Source organism: Chlamydotis macqueenii, chromosome 19 (genome assembly GCF_036417535.1).
Source record: "Chlamydotis macqueenii isolate bChlMac1 chromosome 19, bChlMac1.mat, whole genome shotgun sequence".
NCBI lineage: Eukaryota > Metazoa > Chordata > Aves > Otidiformes > Otididae > Chlamydotis > Chlamydotis macqueenii.
Window position 1 is genome coordinate 9,284,511 of NC_141574.1, and position 18,752 is coordinate 9,303,262.

General features: G+C 45.9%; 1 protein-coding gene across 1 annotated transcript in view; it reads right to left on the reverse strand.

Annotated features, from left to right (window-relative positions):
- MYBBP1A (MYB binding protein 1a) overlaps positions 1-18,752 on the reverse strand; it is a 63,001-nt gene that overhangs the window by 6,982 nt on the left and 37,267 nt on the right. The window contains exon 24 of the mRNA XM_086763215.1: positions 10,058-10,171. Within this exon, the coding sequence (XP_086619341.1) occupies positions 10,058-10,171 (114 nt within the window). The remainder of the gene's footprint in view (positions 1-10,057; positions 10,172-18,752) is intronic.

Sequence of the window (18,752 nt, forward strand, 5' to 3'; positions counted from 1 at the left end):
GATTATGTAAAAGCAGCTGCCTTTGGACTGGGGTTGCTGGGAAGCCTTGGAGAACTACTCCCAAGTAATGAAATCCCAAACCTCTTCAATAGGAACTGGGTCCGAACCTCAAAAGCAGCTTTCCCAAGCATTTGTCATCAATTCTTACTACATAAGGTACCGACCGTTGTCTGTACTTTATGGGTTAGCACAGCAGATTGCTCTGGTCTGCTCCCTCGCTCGGCTTCTGAAAGACGAAATTAGCACTGCCACTCAATTGCGTAGGTCAATCATTTTACAGGCCTACCCTGATTTCATTTGGGGAATGTATAAAATACAATCATAAAATTAAAGCAGAAGTGATTATGTAACAGATGGCAAACTGCAGCACATGGCAAACATGCCTTAAAAAGAAAAGCAGTACCTCAGTCATCTGCAGCATCCTTAGGAGAGCCTCAAACTCCGATTAGATCGCAAAGTCTTGCACAACGTTGGCAAGTATCTGCATTTCACACAGCGAGACTGAGGCACAGAGCAGTGGTGTTGCTTCCAGCCATGCTACAGGTCAGTGCCGCGGGGTTCAGCGAAAACGCAGTAGAACTTGTCTAACCACCTGTTCCACGACTCTCCGCCATGTGCTGTTCGAAAAGATATCCAGCTCTCCCTTCCCCTGCCCTCTGAAAGCGTTACCAACCCGAGTCACACAACCCAATCACTCAGTACTGAAAGCAGAGAGTCCACGTGGCTTATATTAAACAGCATCACTTGCTGATTATGCTGTTTTTCTCCCATTTTCTGCTTTTCTGCTCCTTCAGTAACAGCCAGTCCCACTTTACAGGGAGTCTCAGTCCCAGTAATACCTGTGATGGTTAATCCTGCCTGTACATCTGAGCTGTCAGCAGATCCGGGCGAGTCATTTTCCAGAAGGAAAAAATGTGGAGGCAGTTCTCACAGCTGGAACTCCCATCTCACCTCAAGCCAATACCGCAATACAGTTCCTCCCTCGCCCTGCGTGGATTCAGCTGGCAGAGACACTTTCGTCTTGTTATGTCAAACACGCTGCTTCCAAAAGCCTCTGGCTGTTTCTGGTGGATGGCACTTCTGCATCCAAAGTTCTCTGCTTCTAGGGTTTCTACAAGGAGAACAGCACAGCCCCAGCATCTTATCCAGCAGTGGGTTTTCTTATATTCCTAATTCCTGTATGGCAATACCATGGAGGTATCCCAGCCACTGCAGGATCCAATCTTCACTCTGCCTCTCATTGCACTTCACAACACTCCATCTCCACAAAGTATAAACCAAGTTTGTTTGGAGCCCAGGAGGTGAACATCTGCAGTGATTCAGTCACACAAGGAGGACCGAGGGCTGGCAGCCAGTTAACCGCACAGCTCCGTGCCTCAGTTTCCCTGGTAAGATTTCAGTCTGAGCTCCACTGAAACCTGCAATACAGCAAAAAGCGCTGCATGTGCATCCAGAGCCGGAGTCAGCATCCCGGCCACTGCCCAGCCTTCCCTGCGGGGGAGACGGCAATGTGCTGGTCTCGAAGCCTCCACACTCACCCCACCGGCAATTCCCGGCTGCCTGCACCTCTCCCCCTTTCACAGGTACCACACTGCGGGACGCACTGAGCCCAGACTGACAGGACACAGCCGTATGTCCAAAGTGCAGAGGAGCGTTCTGGTACCAAAGACAAGCACATTTCCTAGCTGGAAGTTTGTACGCCATTCAATATTTCTGCATTCCCAGCACGTCCTTCAGCCTGTTCCATTGTTCAAAATAAACAACCCTTCCCCTCCGTGGGATCAGCCTGACAGATCCATCACCACTCTGCGAGGAGAAGCCTGGCCAACCTGCATTCTTTCCGCACGCTGCGCTATCTCCATCCTTCCCCCTCCTCCCCCGTAACAGACGTGATGCTGATGGACAAATGTGCAGATTAATGGCTGAACGCAGTGCCAAGAGCCTTCTGCAAAACACACACCTCCACCCACCCTGCACGACCTTACCCCCCCCCCCGGCACAGCCCAAGGTTTTACAGCAAACTCTCTTCTCCAGCAGCAAACAGCTCAGCAAAATTTCCACCCTACTGAACGTCCACGTTCACAGTGAGAAAGCGCTTAAGGGGGCTGACCTCAGCCTGCCGACTGCTTCCACCCTGACCGCGAAAGCTAAAGCTTTGCCCTAGCTCCACGCCGCGTGCAGGGTCCCAGAGCAAAGACACAACCTGGCATTTTGCTGCTGGTGCGGAGTCACAATCAGAGGTGCCCCAGTAAGTGGGTCTGGGGCCCCACAAGCGCACACCCATCACCCGAGCCCAGGCACAGGATTTCCCATGTCCACACACAGGTAAGCTGAGAGATTTGGGTGGGGCACAGCCTTCCTCTGCTATTTAGAGGCTAATAACAAACTGACAACCAAATGAAGTCTTTTAGCATTCAGTATGCTCATAGCTCCTGTTATTATCTGATGTACGCACCCTCACCTCACCTGTAATTACTCTCACATTTCTCCAGAGAGGTAAGCCAGCATCATGACTGAGTGACGTAGACCACGACAGAGCCAGCAATCAACTCCGACCTTCCCAAAACCCCCAAAGCCAATCCCACGTACTTCCCCTCAAGACAATAGTCACAAGAACCCAAGCTAGAACTTGGGGTTAAATCACGGAAGACAAAGAGGGGAGGAGGGAAGAGCATGCCTTTCTACACCAGCTTCCATCTACCTGCAGAGCCAGCTCCATTTCCAGCTCCAGGTACAGAAGATACACAAGGAGAGGTTCTCACCACCCACCCAAACAGCACACGGGGAGGAGAGAAAGCACTGACAGTCCCTCCTCTTCTCCATTCTCTCTCACTAAGTTTCTGAAGACTGAAAGTATAAATGTTCAAAACTTTTTTTCCTTGCATCTCAGGCAGAAAGAAGTCATCAAGAAACGCTCACAAAGGGAAGGGAATCATGAAGTTTCCGCTTGTCCCTGACTGGGAGAGATGGAAGACCCAAGCAGACCCAAAGGCCGAAGAGCAGAACTAAAGGGCATTTTTTGCAATGTTTATTTTGGCTATTATTAGAGGGAGGAGCCCAAAAATCCAGAAGCCATTCTCACAGAAAATGTCAATGCTTTCCCAAGTTTAAAGATCTTAATTTTTTTTTTCGACAGGCCATATGAAAATGCAGCAGGGAAAAACCATACAGGACAGCTGAGGGAACAGAGGAGAATGAATTCTCCACAGAGACATTCAGTACTCTGAAAGCACGTCAAAGATATCAGTTAAATCACTACTGGCCTCATTTTACAAGCTAAGAGGCTGAGAAAGGGCAATGAATTAAGAATTTATAAAGATGGACAGATAAAAGTTCAAGCAATCCTCAAGAAAAAAAATGAAGAACGGCTTTTTTAGAGATTTGATGAAGTCACTGTTAATAATTTATCTCCCTACAAATTAAGACACCGATAATAAAATGTGATGCTCTTTCAGAAACGAAGGGCATGTCTACATGGGAAGGCTAGATAGTCCATCCCTCTCCCCCCAACATTCTGAGGAGCTCCAGGTAGTTATTTTGAATCCCTGGCTAAACAACACAATAGCAACAAAACCCTCTAATGCCATGCAATAAAAGTCTTCAGAGAGCATAGGCTAGTAACTTTCAATCAATATGAGTCTTGGAAAAGAGGTCTTGGGTTATCTGTACCGTAGGCACAGGCCCTGTAATCCCCTGTCCACATTCATGCCTTTCTACAGAAACGCCGTTGCCTGCCCAGTCCAAGTAACCACATCAGCGGAAGGAGGCACCACGTCTCTCCTTAGGATTACGTGTATATTTATCTGAAAATCTCCAATAATGGTGACTGGGAGCGCTTTGGTCTTCCACTGAAGTTAGGTAGCAGATTCTGCAAGAATTTTTACATTCCAGGATGCCCTGATCCCATTTTGGCTTCAAACAGCCAACTGGAACACTATCTTCTCTGCCCACCCCTTATGCAGGATATGACATTGCCAAAACGAGTAAGGAAAAAATATTAGGAAAGTTGGACCCTTCTGTGACATACTTACTGCAGAAGACAAAGGAAACCCTCAGGAAACTGCTGTGTACAAGGCAGAGAAAGCAGTTTTACCAGCAGTTTTTCTGAGGGTTGTTTTCTTTTCAAGTTGCTCAGCCATGAAAATACACTTTTTCTGGGACATTCCTCAAAATCTTTTCCCACTTCCCCCCAACTTTCACACCGTAACTGGGAGTTTCAGTATAAGCCAGGAGTTACACAAAGTACCTCAGTTCAGGAAGGCAAGCTGGTCCCTGTGAAAGGGCTGACAAAAAAAGGTAATGAAACGATGTATTCTGATCCTGGTGCTTCCTGCCCCAAATCTGTCAATGAGTTACTAAAAAACTGGCATGGCTTCAAGATCGCTCTAAAGCCAGGACAACAATTTTGTAACATATCATAAATAAAACAGAAATATATCTAACAAGGGGAACAAACACCAAAATGACAACTGGGAGAGCTGGAAAAATCAAATTGAGAGGGGCTTCATAGAGTCAAAAAGACAGTATGTGAGCCCCAGTAGCCCCAGAGATCCCTCACCAAACCAGTGCTGCAGTTTTCTGCGTGAAACAAGAAACTTGGACCTCTTGGGTTCTGCCACTAGCCTCATTGCACAACTCTGGGCAGCCTGAACTCAAAACAACCAGCATCCTCCTTTGATAACACGGGGATAGAGATTGCTATCCAACACACTGGGCTGTTCTGAAGCCAAGTTAAGGAACAGTCAGATTGTCCATGCACAAAGAGGGTCTCTGGGATGTCTCAGGAGACTCCAATTTGATTCTTGGCTCAGCTCCCAGCCAAGTGTGTCATCTGTAGAACAGGGTGAACAACTTGAGTAAACCAAACACATTAGCTCTTGGGTTTCCGCAAAATACTTTCTTCATTACATCAACAACTCACTGGTTTGAGTTTCCTTTGTAAAGCACTTTGTTCTTTTATCGGTAGGTCTCAAAGCTCTCTCAAAGAGGCAGAGGTCTCGGTCAGACGCTCTGGTATCTCAGGGGAGCTCTGTCATTTACAATATGAAGCAACACTTCCTTTATAGTGTAAACACAACCAAGGCATCTAGACTCCCAACATTACAATAAACTTGAACAACTGTAGCAAGGTTCTGCTTTGTGTAAAGCAACTATTTAGGACTTGAGAGGCCAAAACTGTGCCAGATCTCTTTGCTTCCTCACTTTTGCAGACCCAGGTGACCCAGCAGAACAAGCCAAGAGCACCAACACCAAGCACGGCTCTCACAAGAACAAGTCAACTCCAAAGAACCCGCTAGGATATCAAGGCTTCCATTGCTGACAGTAAGGAGATGGCGAACATGAATCCCTCATTAGTGTGATACATGTTTTATAAGCATGCTTAAACATTTTGGGAACAAATAAGGTCAAGTTAGCTTATGTAAGCAGAAGAGCCATTGCCTCGCAGCAGCCTGAGATGCTATTTCAGGAAGCTGTCTCTTCATTTCAAGTTCCTGGCCATTGATTCTCCCTCATCTGCCTCTTAGCTTTACATGCATAATTCAATGATATCCAAGACTGTAGTTTTCTCACATTGCTCCTCTCCCAGTTCCAGCACTTATCACCACCTAAAACCATCCGAGGCTCCCTGCTCCTCACCAAGTGATCTGCAGGTATGCCATCGAATCCCTGAGGGAAGACAGGATGAGAAGGCAGGCACCAGGAGAGACCATCCTATCCTCTCTCACAGCCTTACACCTGCAATGGCAATCCTGCACCTCCAAGAGCCACCAGCCCCATAGCTGCAAGTCTGATCAAGACAGCAAAGTCTTCAGGTAACAGCTTCCTTGTTAACAATACTGCTGCTTGAAGTACAAGCGCACATCAGTAGAGTTAAAGAGTTGGCCCTCCTTGGTTATTTAAGACTTCTCCCTGGGTGAAAGAAAGGTATAAAATTCTGCATTATCATTTATTCCTTTTAAATGGATCCTGGTGCTTCCCGCCCCAGGTATTTGTGAGAGATGATGGCAGGAATAGCCAATGACAGCAAAGGCAGATTAGAGACAGGGCAACAAAACTTCTTCATTTTCCACAGCATCATGAACTACTCCTCTCAGTCAAGGTTCTCACGGGTTAGCACTCACATGCCTACACCTATGTACTTATATATCCACCTCCAAAATCACGGCTGACCTGGAATGGTCCACCGAAACAAGTCTCAGACAAAAAGGGACGAGACTGAGCTGCAGGAGAAACTCTCAGTTCTGCAAACACCCTCCCTGCCCTCTAGATAATCAGAGGCATGTGTGGACATCACAGACAGAAAGGGCTAACGTTTAGCCCGGGCTCATGCCTAACACAGTCCAAGGAAACTACCCTGAAAGACAGCTATCACAGATGGAGCCCAAAGTTGTGGACAAAATGAACTCAACAGACTTTGGAGGGATAGTCCGTGGACAGAGGGAATGATATCTGTGTGTATATGTATAATCATGACGTGGATGGCATGGAATAAGGGGTGGATACTGTCGTGGTTTTGGCAGGGATGGAGTTAATTTTCCTCTCAGTAGCCAGTGTGTTTCGGATTTAGTATGTGAAGAATGTTGATAAACACCCTGGAGCTGTTGCTGCTGAGACCAAGGACACTGTCCTGCTTTCCAGGTCTCACTAATGTACAGATGCAGGAAGCTGGGATGGATATAGGCAGAATAGTTGACCCAAATTGGCTAAAGAGAGTATTCCATGGCATAAATGTCAGGCTCAGTTCATAAGGCATGGGCTGTATCAGTCATTGGGACACTGGGTGGTGAGAAACCATGCATTGTTCATTCAGTATCTTTTAGTATCTTTATATTCTGTTATTATTGTAATTTTCCTCTGCTATTCTACTAAACTGTCTTGATCTCAACCCATGAGTTTTCCTTTCTTCCCAATTGTCCCCCCTATCCCGCTGGATAGGAGGAGGGTGAGTGAGAAACTGTGTGGTGAGTCGGGATAAATCACAACGCCCTGTAATTTCAGCCCCATAACTTCCACTCAGCTTCTCTTTCAGTCTGTCGTAGTTCAGCCCTGATCAGGACCAGACTACGCAGTCTCTCTCCCGCTCCCCCCACCCTCCGAGAGAACAGGGGGAGATGATATAAGAAAAACGGCTCAAGGTTTGAGATAAGGACGGGGAGAAATCCTTAAAGTTACCGTCACGGGCAAAACAGACTCGACTTGGGGAAAACTATTCATTTATTTTCTAAAATTAGCAGGAGAATGAGACAGGGAACAAGATAACCTCCCCCCACCCCTCCCTCTTCCCGGGCTTAACATTATCTCTACTACCTTCCCCTCCCGAGCGGCACGGGGGGGGGAAAAGGGAATGGGGGTTGCGGTCAGTTCATCACGCGTTGTTTTACGCCGCTGTATCATCGTCAGGGGAAGAACTCCTCGCATTCCTCCTCTGCTCCAGCGTGGGGTCCCTCCCACGGGCCACAGTCCTCCGTGAAACTGCTCCGGCGTGGGTCATCTCTTCCACAGGGTGCAGTCCCTCTAGAACAGCTGTCCCAGCGGGCCCTCCACGGGCCACAGCCTCCTTCAGGCCTCCACCTGCTCCAGTGTGGGGTCCTCCACGAGCTGCAGGTGGATCTCTGCCCCTCCGTGGACCTCCATGGGCTGCAGGGGGACAACCCGCTCCACCATGGTCTTCACCACGAGTTGCAGAGGAATCTTGGCCAGGAGCCATATTACTCCTCCCCCTCCTTCTGAACTGACCTTGGCGTCTGCAGCCGTTCCTCACAACAGGCTGGCAGACGCCTCTCAGGATCCTTTTTACATCTTATTCACTTCTCATCTCCTCTCCACTTCTTGCAGCCGGGCCGGGCCGAGTTGGGCCCAGTCGGCTGCCCGGCGGGAGGCCAGAGGGTGAGGCCTGCAAGGCCCATGAGGCTCGCGCCTCCCCCTCTCTGCCCCCCGCTCAGCTACTTCACATCTTCTCCCCCTCTTTTTCCTGTTTTCCCCTACTTAAATACGTTATCGCAGAGGCGTTATCACGGGACATTCTGCTACCAATTGGCTCGGCCTTGGCCAGCAGCAGGTCCGCCCTAGGCTCGGCCGAGTCCACTGAACAAAGGGGAGCGACTTCTAGCAGTTTCCTACAGAAGCTACCACCTTAGGCCCCCCCTCACTAACAAAACCAGAACACAGTCAAGCACACAATCTCCACCTGGCAATTTGGAGCAAATAAACTCTTCAGCAAATTATTTGAATGGTGGATTACTCTTTGACAAATACCTACTTTCTACAGATTGTAAATTTGCTCAGTTTCCAGCCTCTGACTTATGCTACAAGGGATTTTTTACCATCTCCAGAAGAGATATCAGGCATGATACAAGTATTGTCCTACTGCACCACTGCATGTTTTTACAGCTATTACTCAGATAACTGAGCATTTCTATGCCATCAAAAAGACACAGAATACCTTCGGCGGCTTTAGAAATTTCTGCAGCACAAGTGCCAGCCTTTGGCTATTAACCAAAACTGTTATATGGAATACAAAGTCCTTGATCCCTCCTAATTACAGCAACATTTAAAGATGTGCAGCTGCCCCAGCTCCAAGGAGCCAAACCAGCACGGAGGGAGCAAGAAGGAGACAAAACCCAGTATATATATGTCCACCACTCTGTAAAAATGTAAAGTCAGGGCTTTTTCAGGCCAAAAAGAGAACTGGCACATGTATACCACTGCCAGGGAATAGTACGGGAGGCCTCCTGCCTGCAGGGTATACCTTGGACAGCCCAAACAAACTGACAGTACTTCCCAGGAATTTTTCTTTAAACACACATGACCACAGAAATGAAAGGCACTGAGGAAGCTTTGGTAGCAAAGCTCATTAAAATACTGGCTGGGTTACAAGATGCTAAATTTTCCCTGACAAGAACAACATCAAGGCACTGTACGTGTTTGTGGTTTCCCAGCGAATCACTGAGTCCCGCAGGTACTCAGCTGCTAGGGAGAAACACGGAGACGACCAGGCTGGGAGGAGTGGTGTGTTTTATGTAGATGGAAAATAAAATCACATCTAACTCCACCCATTGGATTGTTCATGTAATCATTAAATAAAAGCTATTTAATAAAACCCAGGATTACCTGCTTCCTCAAGAATTATAAACAACACCTCTGAATTCCTTGATTTAAACTTCCTTAGATTTTGTCCTTCCTTGACAAAAGAAAACAGAGCTAATTGTTCTGTTCCATTACGGTAAATTATAGAAGGGCCTAAACCATCACGTAACCAACATTTAAAGTAAGTACAGAATGAAAGCTACACTTAGAAAGAGGTCAATACTACAGTTATGTAGGAACACCAAGACTGGAATCTCCCATGTCATCAAGTTTAGTCACCACATCATAACATTAATTTGGCTGTTTGGTTCCCCTTACGTCAATCCACAAGAATATAATTGAATGGCGTTTGCTTCTTCAGTCTCCTGTCCCACAGATCACCTCCTATATAACAGCTGCACCCAAAAATTGTCTTCAGGTACAATCCACACTTGCCATTGAGAATCAGGAGCCCGGTAATTTCTGCATCGCTGTGTTTTCTGTACAAATTATTTTCTAATGTATTAGAAAGGCTTGCAATGCACGGAGTCAGAAGTCTAGTGGACCTCAGCTCTTTCTCTTTGGCCCTGAAGTTCATTCGACTACAAAACTTTCATAACATTTTCTGAATTAAGTCACTGTTCACAATACCTTTCAATTAAAAACTTATTTTTTAAAACCACCTTAAATTGATCTGAATGAGTGTATTCCTTAAAACTCAAACTCTGCCTCTTGGATCCACACACAGGCACTGCTGAGCTGTACCAGGCACATTTCTTGCATCCTGTGAAAATACATCTCAACAGTGGTGTTACAAGAACACTGTAATCCCGTAGACACCACTCAGACCTGGTGCAAGCAAGCACAACCCCTCTCAGACCAGTTAAGCTGAGCACAGCTGCACACTCCAGATCTGAGAAGCAGCACCCCCCCAGTAAAAGAAGCACCTATCAGGTGCTATCTGTACATTTAACACGTTGAAGCTTGTTACCTTTGTCACTTGGCTGATGCTTTCTCTGATCAATTCCTCCCACTCCTCCTTCGTCATTAAGAGCTTCAGTTCACGAAGTAGCAGAACCTTCTGGAGAAGCAAACAGGCCTGGGCCTGAAAGAGAAAGGGGAGAGGATAGGTGAAACTCTGCAATCTCTAGGGGACGTGTTAGCAACGTAAATACCCCGCGGAAGTAAACAACTAAGGACGGCATCCAGAGAATGGCATCTTACAGACGTTCTCTAGACCCTAACGGGGTCCCTCCTCAGGAGACAGGGTGGTGGGCTTTAGTTGAATGCACATACTTAAAAGAGAAAGTCAAAGGGGAGGGATCATGCCACTTGTAGATTTAGGCATTAATATCCAAAATACGCTTTAGTAGCTGCTCTGAGCACATCACTTTCAGTCTCCAAAAGTCTTCCGGCAGCCCTTTCCATGACTGTACCATTCACCGTGCCCTGACGAATGCAGCAGGCACAAATAAACAAAAATAAAAGTTGGCAGGTTAGCAAATGCTTCGTTTCAAAGGAACCTGAGATGGAAACTGCCGCTCAGAGCAGCACTCAGCCTTGCCCTGGAGTCAGACTTGCTTATTAAGCCTCTACGTTAACACAGCAAGGAAAAGAGCAGCCACCAGAAAACCAACAGTGATCTGCAATCTTCTTACAAGTCCGTTTCTATTCCAGAATTCCTATTTTAAGGCTTTCTTAGGTACAAGAAGAACAGACAAAAGCAAATGACAGAAATGCTCAGCATATACTAATGAGGATTAGTGCAAATAGTTTAGAGGATTTAAAAGGAAAAATCTTTGTAGCAGCATGGAATTAGTGAGAAAATTCTACCCACATAGAAAGAAAAAATGTTGCCTCTAGCTGCCATCACACAGACTGAAATTAAATGTAGGTCTAAATACCAAAAATCATTTGGAATTACATCAAGAGTTAATCTCGTCCAAAGAAAGCAAGGGCTGCCATTTTTTAACCATACGTTGCAACTGGACTCACCCTACAGAAACCAACCAAGCCGAGTTTGTAAAACCATTTACCAAAGACGCTACTGAGATAAAATACCTAAGAGGCATCAATAAAAAATTCAGCCCGGTAATACCCAGCCTGGCCTCCAGATACCCCTTGGGTCCAAAGGAAGCAACCTGGAAAACACGTAGCAGGAGGCTAAAAATTGGCCGTATGGTACCCACGCTTCTACGGGAGCATTTTTAGGGAATTATTTACTGAAGAACTCAAAGTGAGGGAAGAGAAGAAACCTCTGGATCTCCTGAGAGCAATAAGACCATCCAAAGTTGCAGGCAGTCGAACAGGACACCTCACAAGCTCAAGGTCTGTTTTTCCTACACAACACACTCCAGTCTTCTGGGAAGGACAGGACACTGAACGCAGGTCCTCCACCAGATAATTCCAGGACCTGTACTTGTGTTACAGCAGAGCGATGTCACACATCTACGTGATCTTACCTCCAGTTTGCACTAGTGCGGCCAACACAGAGAATTATCCAAACAGAGCAAGCTTTCACTGACAAACGGAAATTCTATACTTTACTTGAGGGAGAAAATACGGCAGGGAAGCAATGAGACTACCTCAAAAGATTTATGTTGATTTAACGAGAGAGAGTGCCCTAACGCCATGTTTGAGGCAGGCAAGCTTACATCGTCCTTGTAATTACGGGGAGGCTGTGTCGTGCAGAACAAATTATGGCATGTCTGCACGCATGTACCAAATGTAGTGGGAACAATTACTTCAGTGCAATTACAAAGGGAACGTCACCCTCGGAGTAGATGAAAGGCCAGAATTCACACTGAATTCTGGGACCATCTCTTCTTTGACAATGACAAAAGTATTCACGCTGTAAGCACGTGCAGGGCACAGAGAAGGGTCCTGTGAAGCTATGCTAAGAAGACTACAGATTTACTCAAGAGCTGCACAGAATACCAGAGGCAACAGCGAGATGGGCCTGCTGAGGAATCTACCAGAGTGGGCGGGAGCACTGCAAGTCAGTGAGGAAAAGAACTGGGGGGGGGGGGGGGGGGAATAAAAATCAAAGCCATGCAAAGGAAGAAGTAGCTCTGGAGACCTGAGACTCAAAGGCTGAACTGACAGAACAGACTCTGAATGGGACCTAGTCTGCAGTAAGCACTAAGCTTGAAAATTATTTTAAAAGAAAGGAAAAAAAGCCCACCGAACATTTCCTCATGTGTGTCATAAACGAGGAAGTCAAAACACCAGGTCATCTGAGAACCTTGGCTGGTGCTATCACTCTTTAGCAATTCTGTCACACTCACAGCTTTCACGCCTCCAGCCCGTGTATCAGATTCAAGCAAAGAGAAAATATGTTTCGAGTTTCATGCAATTAAAACATTGCTATTGCTGTACTAAACACAATCCTGTGTGTCCTGATTGTTTTTTAACCCAACGATAATTCAGTACTAAGCATGAACAACTTTTCTCATTGAAAGAATAAAAATAAAATAAAATATTTCCTTGCTGGTTGAAATCAAATTTGGCTTGAGAACATCTCAGTCAGAGAGCAAACGTGACGCTAATAATTACAAGGTCCTCAGCACCCAGTCCTGTGCTACACTGTAGTTTAAGGTTATTGTATTAATCACAGAGTCGGCGACTCTTCTATTCCTAGAGTGAGTTATTAACACGTACCTCTCCTAGAACGTATTTTTCCAGAGCAAATGTCACAGTTAAATAGCAAGAGTTAAACCACAGGGAGAGGAATTGACGCCAGCGGAGTCAGCCAGAAAAATCAAAACTAAAACCCTGTTCTTCAATCCCAGTGCAAGGGTAAACCCAGTAAGAACCAGCACTTCTCACTCCTCCTGCTGATGCCACCCCATCTCAGCAAGTTCAAACCAAAACAGGAGGGGCACCAAGTTTCTCTTTTAGAAAGAGGTGCAATCATCACACCTTGCTCACAGCATCTACCAGCATGTGAAAAAAGATCCTGGATGTCATCAGAAGAGTGCTTAACAAGTCAATGTACTCAGAGAAAACAATCTAGCAACCTGGACCACAAAGCTGCCACATCACCTTGGAAACAAAGAGTCCTCAGCAATGGCTTTTCAGCCACAACTCCATATGTCAGGGCTAAGAAATGCCAAACCACTGGCTCGAAGGGCATGAAACAGCTCCCCATGGTCCCTGGTAGAATTCACAAAAGGATTTTAAACACTCAAAGAGGAATCACTTTAATGACCTCCGTGAGGTCATGAGCTTCACCGGGTAACATATGCTTTGTCACCAAATGCAAGAGGGGCTGAGAGTATGAGTGCTTTGCAAAAGTAAGGAAAGACCCAAAGCGAGTCAGGTCTCTAGGAACAGATCTCCTCGAGGTCACAAAGAAACAGCTCTCTCTTTCCAGTTCGTTTTCCTTGTTTAATCTTCTCAAATAAATGGACACAACACAGCTGAAAGTGAACATCTATGCATGTGTAAGTGAATGTTCATCTCCTTGCACGTGCTTCAGAGTTTCCAGACACCACAAGCCATCTTACCTGCCCATCTCGACACATCACACTAGTCTCATTTTGGGGAGCCCAGATGCTCAGTGTTTTTTATGAAAACAGCCTCAAAAAAAATGAAGCTGCTCAGAGGGACTTTCAAGCCATCTCCTGGAATGAGGTTCTTCCCATTGCTAGTCTCTTCTAGAAACACACACCACTGTCATTTGGTGGTGCATGCACACAAGAAAAGACACACATGCAAGAAAATTACATGAATGCAAGCATGTAGAATGTTTTCATTCACATGCATTCAAAAACCATACAAAGCAGCATTTTACAAGCTTGCACTCGAAGACAGAAGCCCTGTCTTTGCTGAGCAGCAGAGAAAAGAAAGAGTAGTTAAAAGAAACTTTCCCAATGCACACATCACAGGTCTTTTTTCTCACAGATCCCTCAGAAGCAGCTGGGACCTGGTCACTGGAGAAGGCTCTGACCTTACACCAACAACCCATTCCTACCTCTTCAGCAAGACTTCTGAAGTGCAAGGCCACGCACAGAACACCTTAGGAATAGCCAAGCCACCCCAGCTAGTTCCAATCTTTTGCATCAGAACACTGTCTACTCCTGTAATTCCTCACAGTCCACCATTCACCCATAACATCTTCACGATGTGGCTTTTACAGATGATACAAAGATCAGCCGCACATTTCACCATCACATCACACAATTAAAAGTTTGGCAAGTGATCCCACAAAATTCAGACCTGGAGCTCAACAACTGCCCAGCTCTGTCCCTCTCCTTCCTCTTACAAACATTTGGTATTTTGGAGGCTGCCAGAACAATATTGTTCCCAAGAATATCTTAGAGGATTCTTCACATTTTCTCAGTGCCAAATCAAGTCTGTTGTGTTCATGACTACAGGAGAGCCAAGTATTATCAACATCTCACAAATGCACAAAAATAGCAGAAGGTCAAGAGTCCCAGTTACCAAACTCCGTTCCACTTCAGAAGAGAAAGTCATGTCCCACCCTGCATGTGCACAATCTTGGAAATGAGAACGTGTGAGAATAGTTACAAGCAGCTGACAGCCAAACTAGAGCTTTTTATTAGGAGTGGAGGAGAATGCTGCAGCCCATCTTGTGTCCTAGGAGCCACCCAGTTGCCTAATCAAAACATTTTCTCCTTAATGTCAGTTTTAAAAAAGAAAGACCATGAAACAGTAAATAAACAAATAACAGTGAAATCTATTCAAGCAGGGATAGTAGAGACGTACGTACATAGATCCATCAACCAGATGACTCAATGAGTAGAAACGCTCACTATCAGTCCATGTGGGAGAAGAGAAAAAACAATAACCGCAGTGCTGACCCTGCTATTTTCTGCCAGCTTTGTTTACTTCTTTTTATCCACAATGATTGCACACAACACCATTCAATATAAACGGTCAAGATTCCTTTCTGAAATGAGAAATGCACAGTAACCGAGATGCGCTGGCAATTCCCGGATGCACTCACCTACCTTCTTGAGATGCTAGAGGAGTCCAAGCTGGTGGGGTTGCTGGGTTATAGAACCTGCCTTTACCGTTCGAAGTATTGGACGAGACATGCAGCCTGACCATTTAAAATGGCAAAAAAATGGATTAACCCCTACCAGTTCAGCCACTGGTTTCTTACTGAAAGCAAATACGTCGCTCAGGTGTAGCATCCGCGTAGGTCAGAACGGCAGCTCTGCCCAGTCGCCATCCAGGTGAGCTGGATGGAGGGGAACAGATCAAGATCCCCTTCAATCACTGCCATTGTGAGAGAGGAAAGGCAAAAACAAACAAGGCTTTGCAATGATGTAGAGATTCTGTTTGCAATGTGGAAGAGATGAAAACATGACCTAAATTCAGGTTGTTTTTCAAATAAAAGCACACACTGTTGAAAGCAAGACACTTGTTTCTGATGCAAAAATAAATTATTTTTTCAGTCCCAAGCATTTCAGGAGGCTGGCCGGAGGTGGCTTTGCAAGCAAGTGAAAAAAGATACCACACAGACACACTCCCATGAGGACACACTGAAATCAGCAGTCACCCACAGCCACCATGAGAGGAACAAGAAACGGAAGATGTGCCCATGCCGCAACACACCAAACCCCGCGTCTTCTGAGTCCTCACACAGCCGTTTCATCAGACAATCTCAAAGCAGCTCACAGGCTCCAGCTATTACCCCTTCCAAATTCTCTTACGGCGTTTCCAGCTTACCGGAGAGAGGCAGTAAGTTTAAACTGGCTTGCCTGAAGCACGTGGCGGGACAGAAATGTCTCATTAGGTCTGACCCAGGACAGCATCAGAGCTATGTCAGACCTCCCTGCACTTTATAACAGAAGCAGTGCAGAGTTTAAATGCTCACCAAGGACATTAAGATGAATTTTCCCCACCTGCTGCATCATGGACACAGTTTTACCAACATGAAGCATGTCACCAGCATAGCAAGAGCTTCTTTTTTGCCTTATATAATCATATATATGTAAAAAAAGAAAATGCTACCTGAAAAATTACAAGTTTGAGGAACTCAAATATATTTTTAGAACTGAAGAAGCACCAGGAGCTTTAGTACTACCACCATTTCACTGCTCTTGGAAGTCCAGGAGACAAAAATATACAGGTGGTGTCACACCACACAGGCTACTGGTATCTCAGAGAAGTGATATCTCCCTTCTGGCATGCACACCACAGCAGCAAAGCTCCAGCACAACCTGACCTGCTAGCACATCTGACTCAGTGCCAGCACACGTTATAAACCTGCAGCTCCCAGCACGTAATCCTCAGCATTGAGAATATTCTACAATCATAGGGATATGGCAAAAAAAAAAAAATTGCACTTCTAGAAATTCTCACCTACCAGGCCCTTTGAGACGGCAATCACATGAATCACATACTGCATTCGTGACAAATGCCACCAGGAAAGAACATATGCCAAGAATATGGGAAATTCTAAGCAAGCTTTTGTTTAATATTAAAAATAGTCAAACTATGAAACCAATTCCTGTTCCATGATTTTTTAAAAAAATAAAACAAAAAGCCAAAAACACCAACCTCCCACTAAAACCCCAGCTCACAGCACGCTCCAGCTAAGGGGACTACTGGTTACAGGAGAACAACCTGTCATTTATTACTGCAGGGCAGGATGTCCAGCACGCCACAGCAGAAGTCTCTTCCAATTACTGTCAAAGCTTTTGTAAAAAGAAACAAACAGCATGCAAAGCCACAAAGCAAGTGCCAATCTATCCCTATTTCTGCTCCCACAGTTAAACTATTTTTACATTTACGTTGGGTGTGGGATGGAAAGAAAAGTTCCAACAGAGCACTCTTGAGTTTCAGGGCTTGCTTTTCATCTCTCTATCGCTTTTATTTCATGCATTTGAGCATCTCAGCCTGTGAGCTACAAGTTTGTTTGATAACGGTTTGGCAGGCTGAGTCCAAGGTAGGAACGACCTAGAAGCTTATTCAAAAGGGCAAATCAGAAGAGGGAAAGAGAATCATAGAATCACAGAATGGTTAGAGTTGGAAGGGACCTTCAAAGCCCATCCAGTCCAATCCTCCTGCAAGGAGCAGGGACATCTCCAAAACAGATCAGGTTGCTCAGAGCCCCGGCCAACCTGGCCTTGAACGTTTCCAGGGATGGGGCATCCACCGCCTCTCCGGGCAACCTGTTCCAGTGCTCCACCGCCCTCAGTGTAAAAAATTTTTTCCTAATATCTAATCTAAATCTATCTCCCTCTATTTTAAAACCATCACCCCTTGAACTGTCACAACAGGCCCTGCTGAACAGTCTCTCCCCATCTTTCTTGTAGGTCTCCTCTAGGTACTGGGAGGCCGCTATAAGGTCTCCCCAGAGCCTCCTCTTCTCCAGGCTGAACAACCCCAGCTCTCTCAGCCTGGCCTCACAGCAGAGCTGCTCCAGTCCTCTCATCATCTTGGTGGCCTCCTCTGGACCCTCTCCACATGGTCCATGTCCTTCTGATGTTGGGGGCTCCAGAACTGGACGCAGTGCTGCAGGTGGGGTCTCATCAGAGCAGAGCAGAGGGGCAGAATCACCTCTCTTGACCTGCTGGCCACGCTCCTCTTGATGCAGCCCCGGATGCCCACAACAACGGTACTCCCTGGTCCATACAGCAAATTCACAGTAGGCAGTACAGAAGCAACTGCAGTTCAGTGTATGCTATATATATGCAAGTTTCCTAACCTTCCTTGACAGAAGTATAAAATAAATAACTGAGCACTCCAACACCGCAGGCAAGACAGCATTCTTGGCCAGGAACTGTCACAGCAATACTTAACAGGACTTAAACTTGTGACTAACTTAAAAACTCTGGAGTTTCACACAGCCTGTTGGCCTCAACAGGACCAAGCTGCAAATTCTCTGGGGGAAGTGAGAAGAGGGGAAAAAAAAAATAAAATAAAAAAAGGACTCCTTCCTAAGTTAAGGACAAACCAAAAATTATCCTTCAAGATTCTTAGCAAGTATCCTCACTGAACAAGTGTCAAATACCAATTATTTACGTAAAACATACAAAATGTATTTGAAGGCTTTAGATGTAAAAAATGAAAAGCAGAGGTGATTAAGGAATACTTGCCAAATCAATTTTCCTCAATCATGAGCTGTAAATGCAGTATTTTACACATGGCATGCACACACACACACGTTCCATATATGTTTGAAATTCAAGGGGAAGGAAGGATAGCGCAAAGCCCTGTCTGTGGCTTAAAAAAATATTTTTGAGAACAAAAAATTAATTTTTAACCTCCTTAGCACTCCCGAACCAAGGCGCACACAAGCAGTGAAGCCAAGACTCTCATTTCACCACTATCTAAACGGCTTCAGAGTGGCAAGTGCCAGCGCTTTCTGGGATGAATGCGACTGTCGGGACAATATGGCCTGCACGCTTGGTTATGTAGAACTGCCCATGCCACGACACCTGAGACTCTCCATAACTATTTCTTGGTTTAAAAATGTGCTGCCAGTGCTCCAAGGCAGTGACGGCACCGGGCAGCGTGGTGCCTGGGCTGTGCGGCGGCTCTCAGCAGGAAAGCTGCGTTATCTGTCACTTCACAGACTCCTGGTGCCTGCAAGCAGAGTCAGAGAGTTCATGCTGGCCCAGAAAACGTCACGATCCGCACGATCATCTGGCTCAGGAGCTGAATTCAATACTTCCTGCTACAATCCAGTGTTTTCAGATCAATCCATC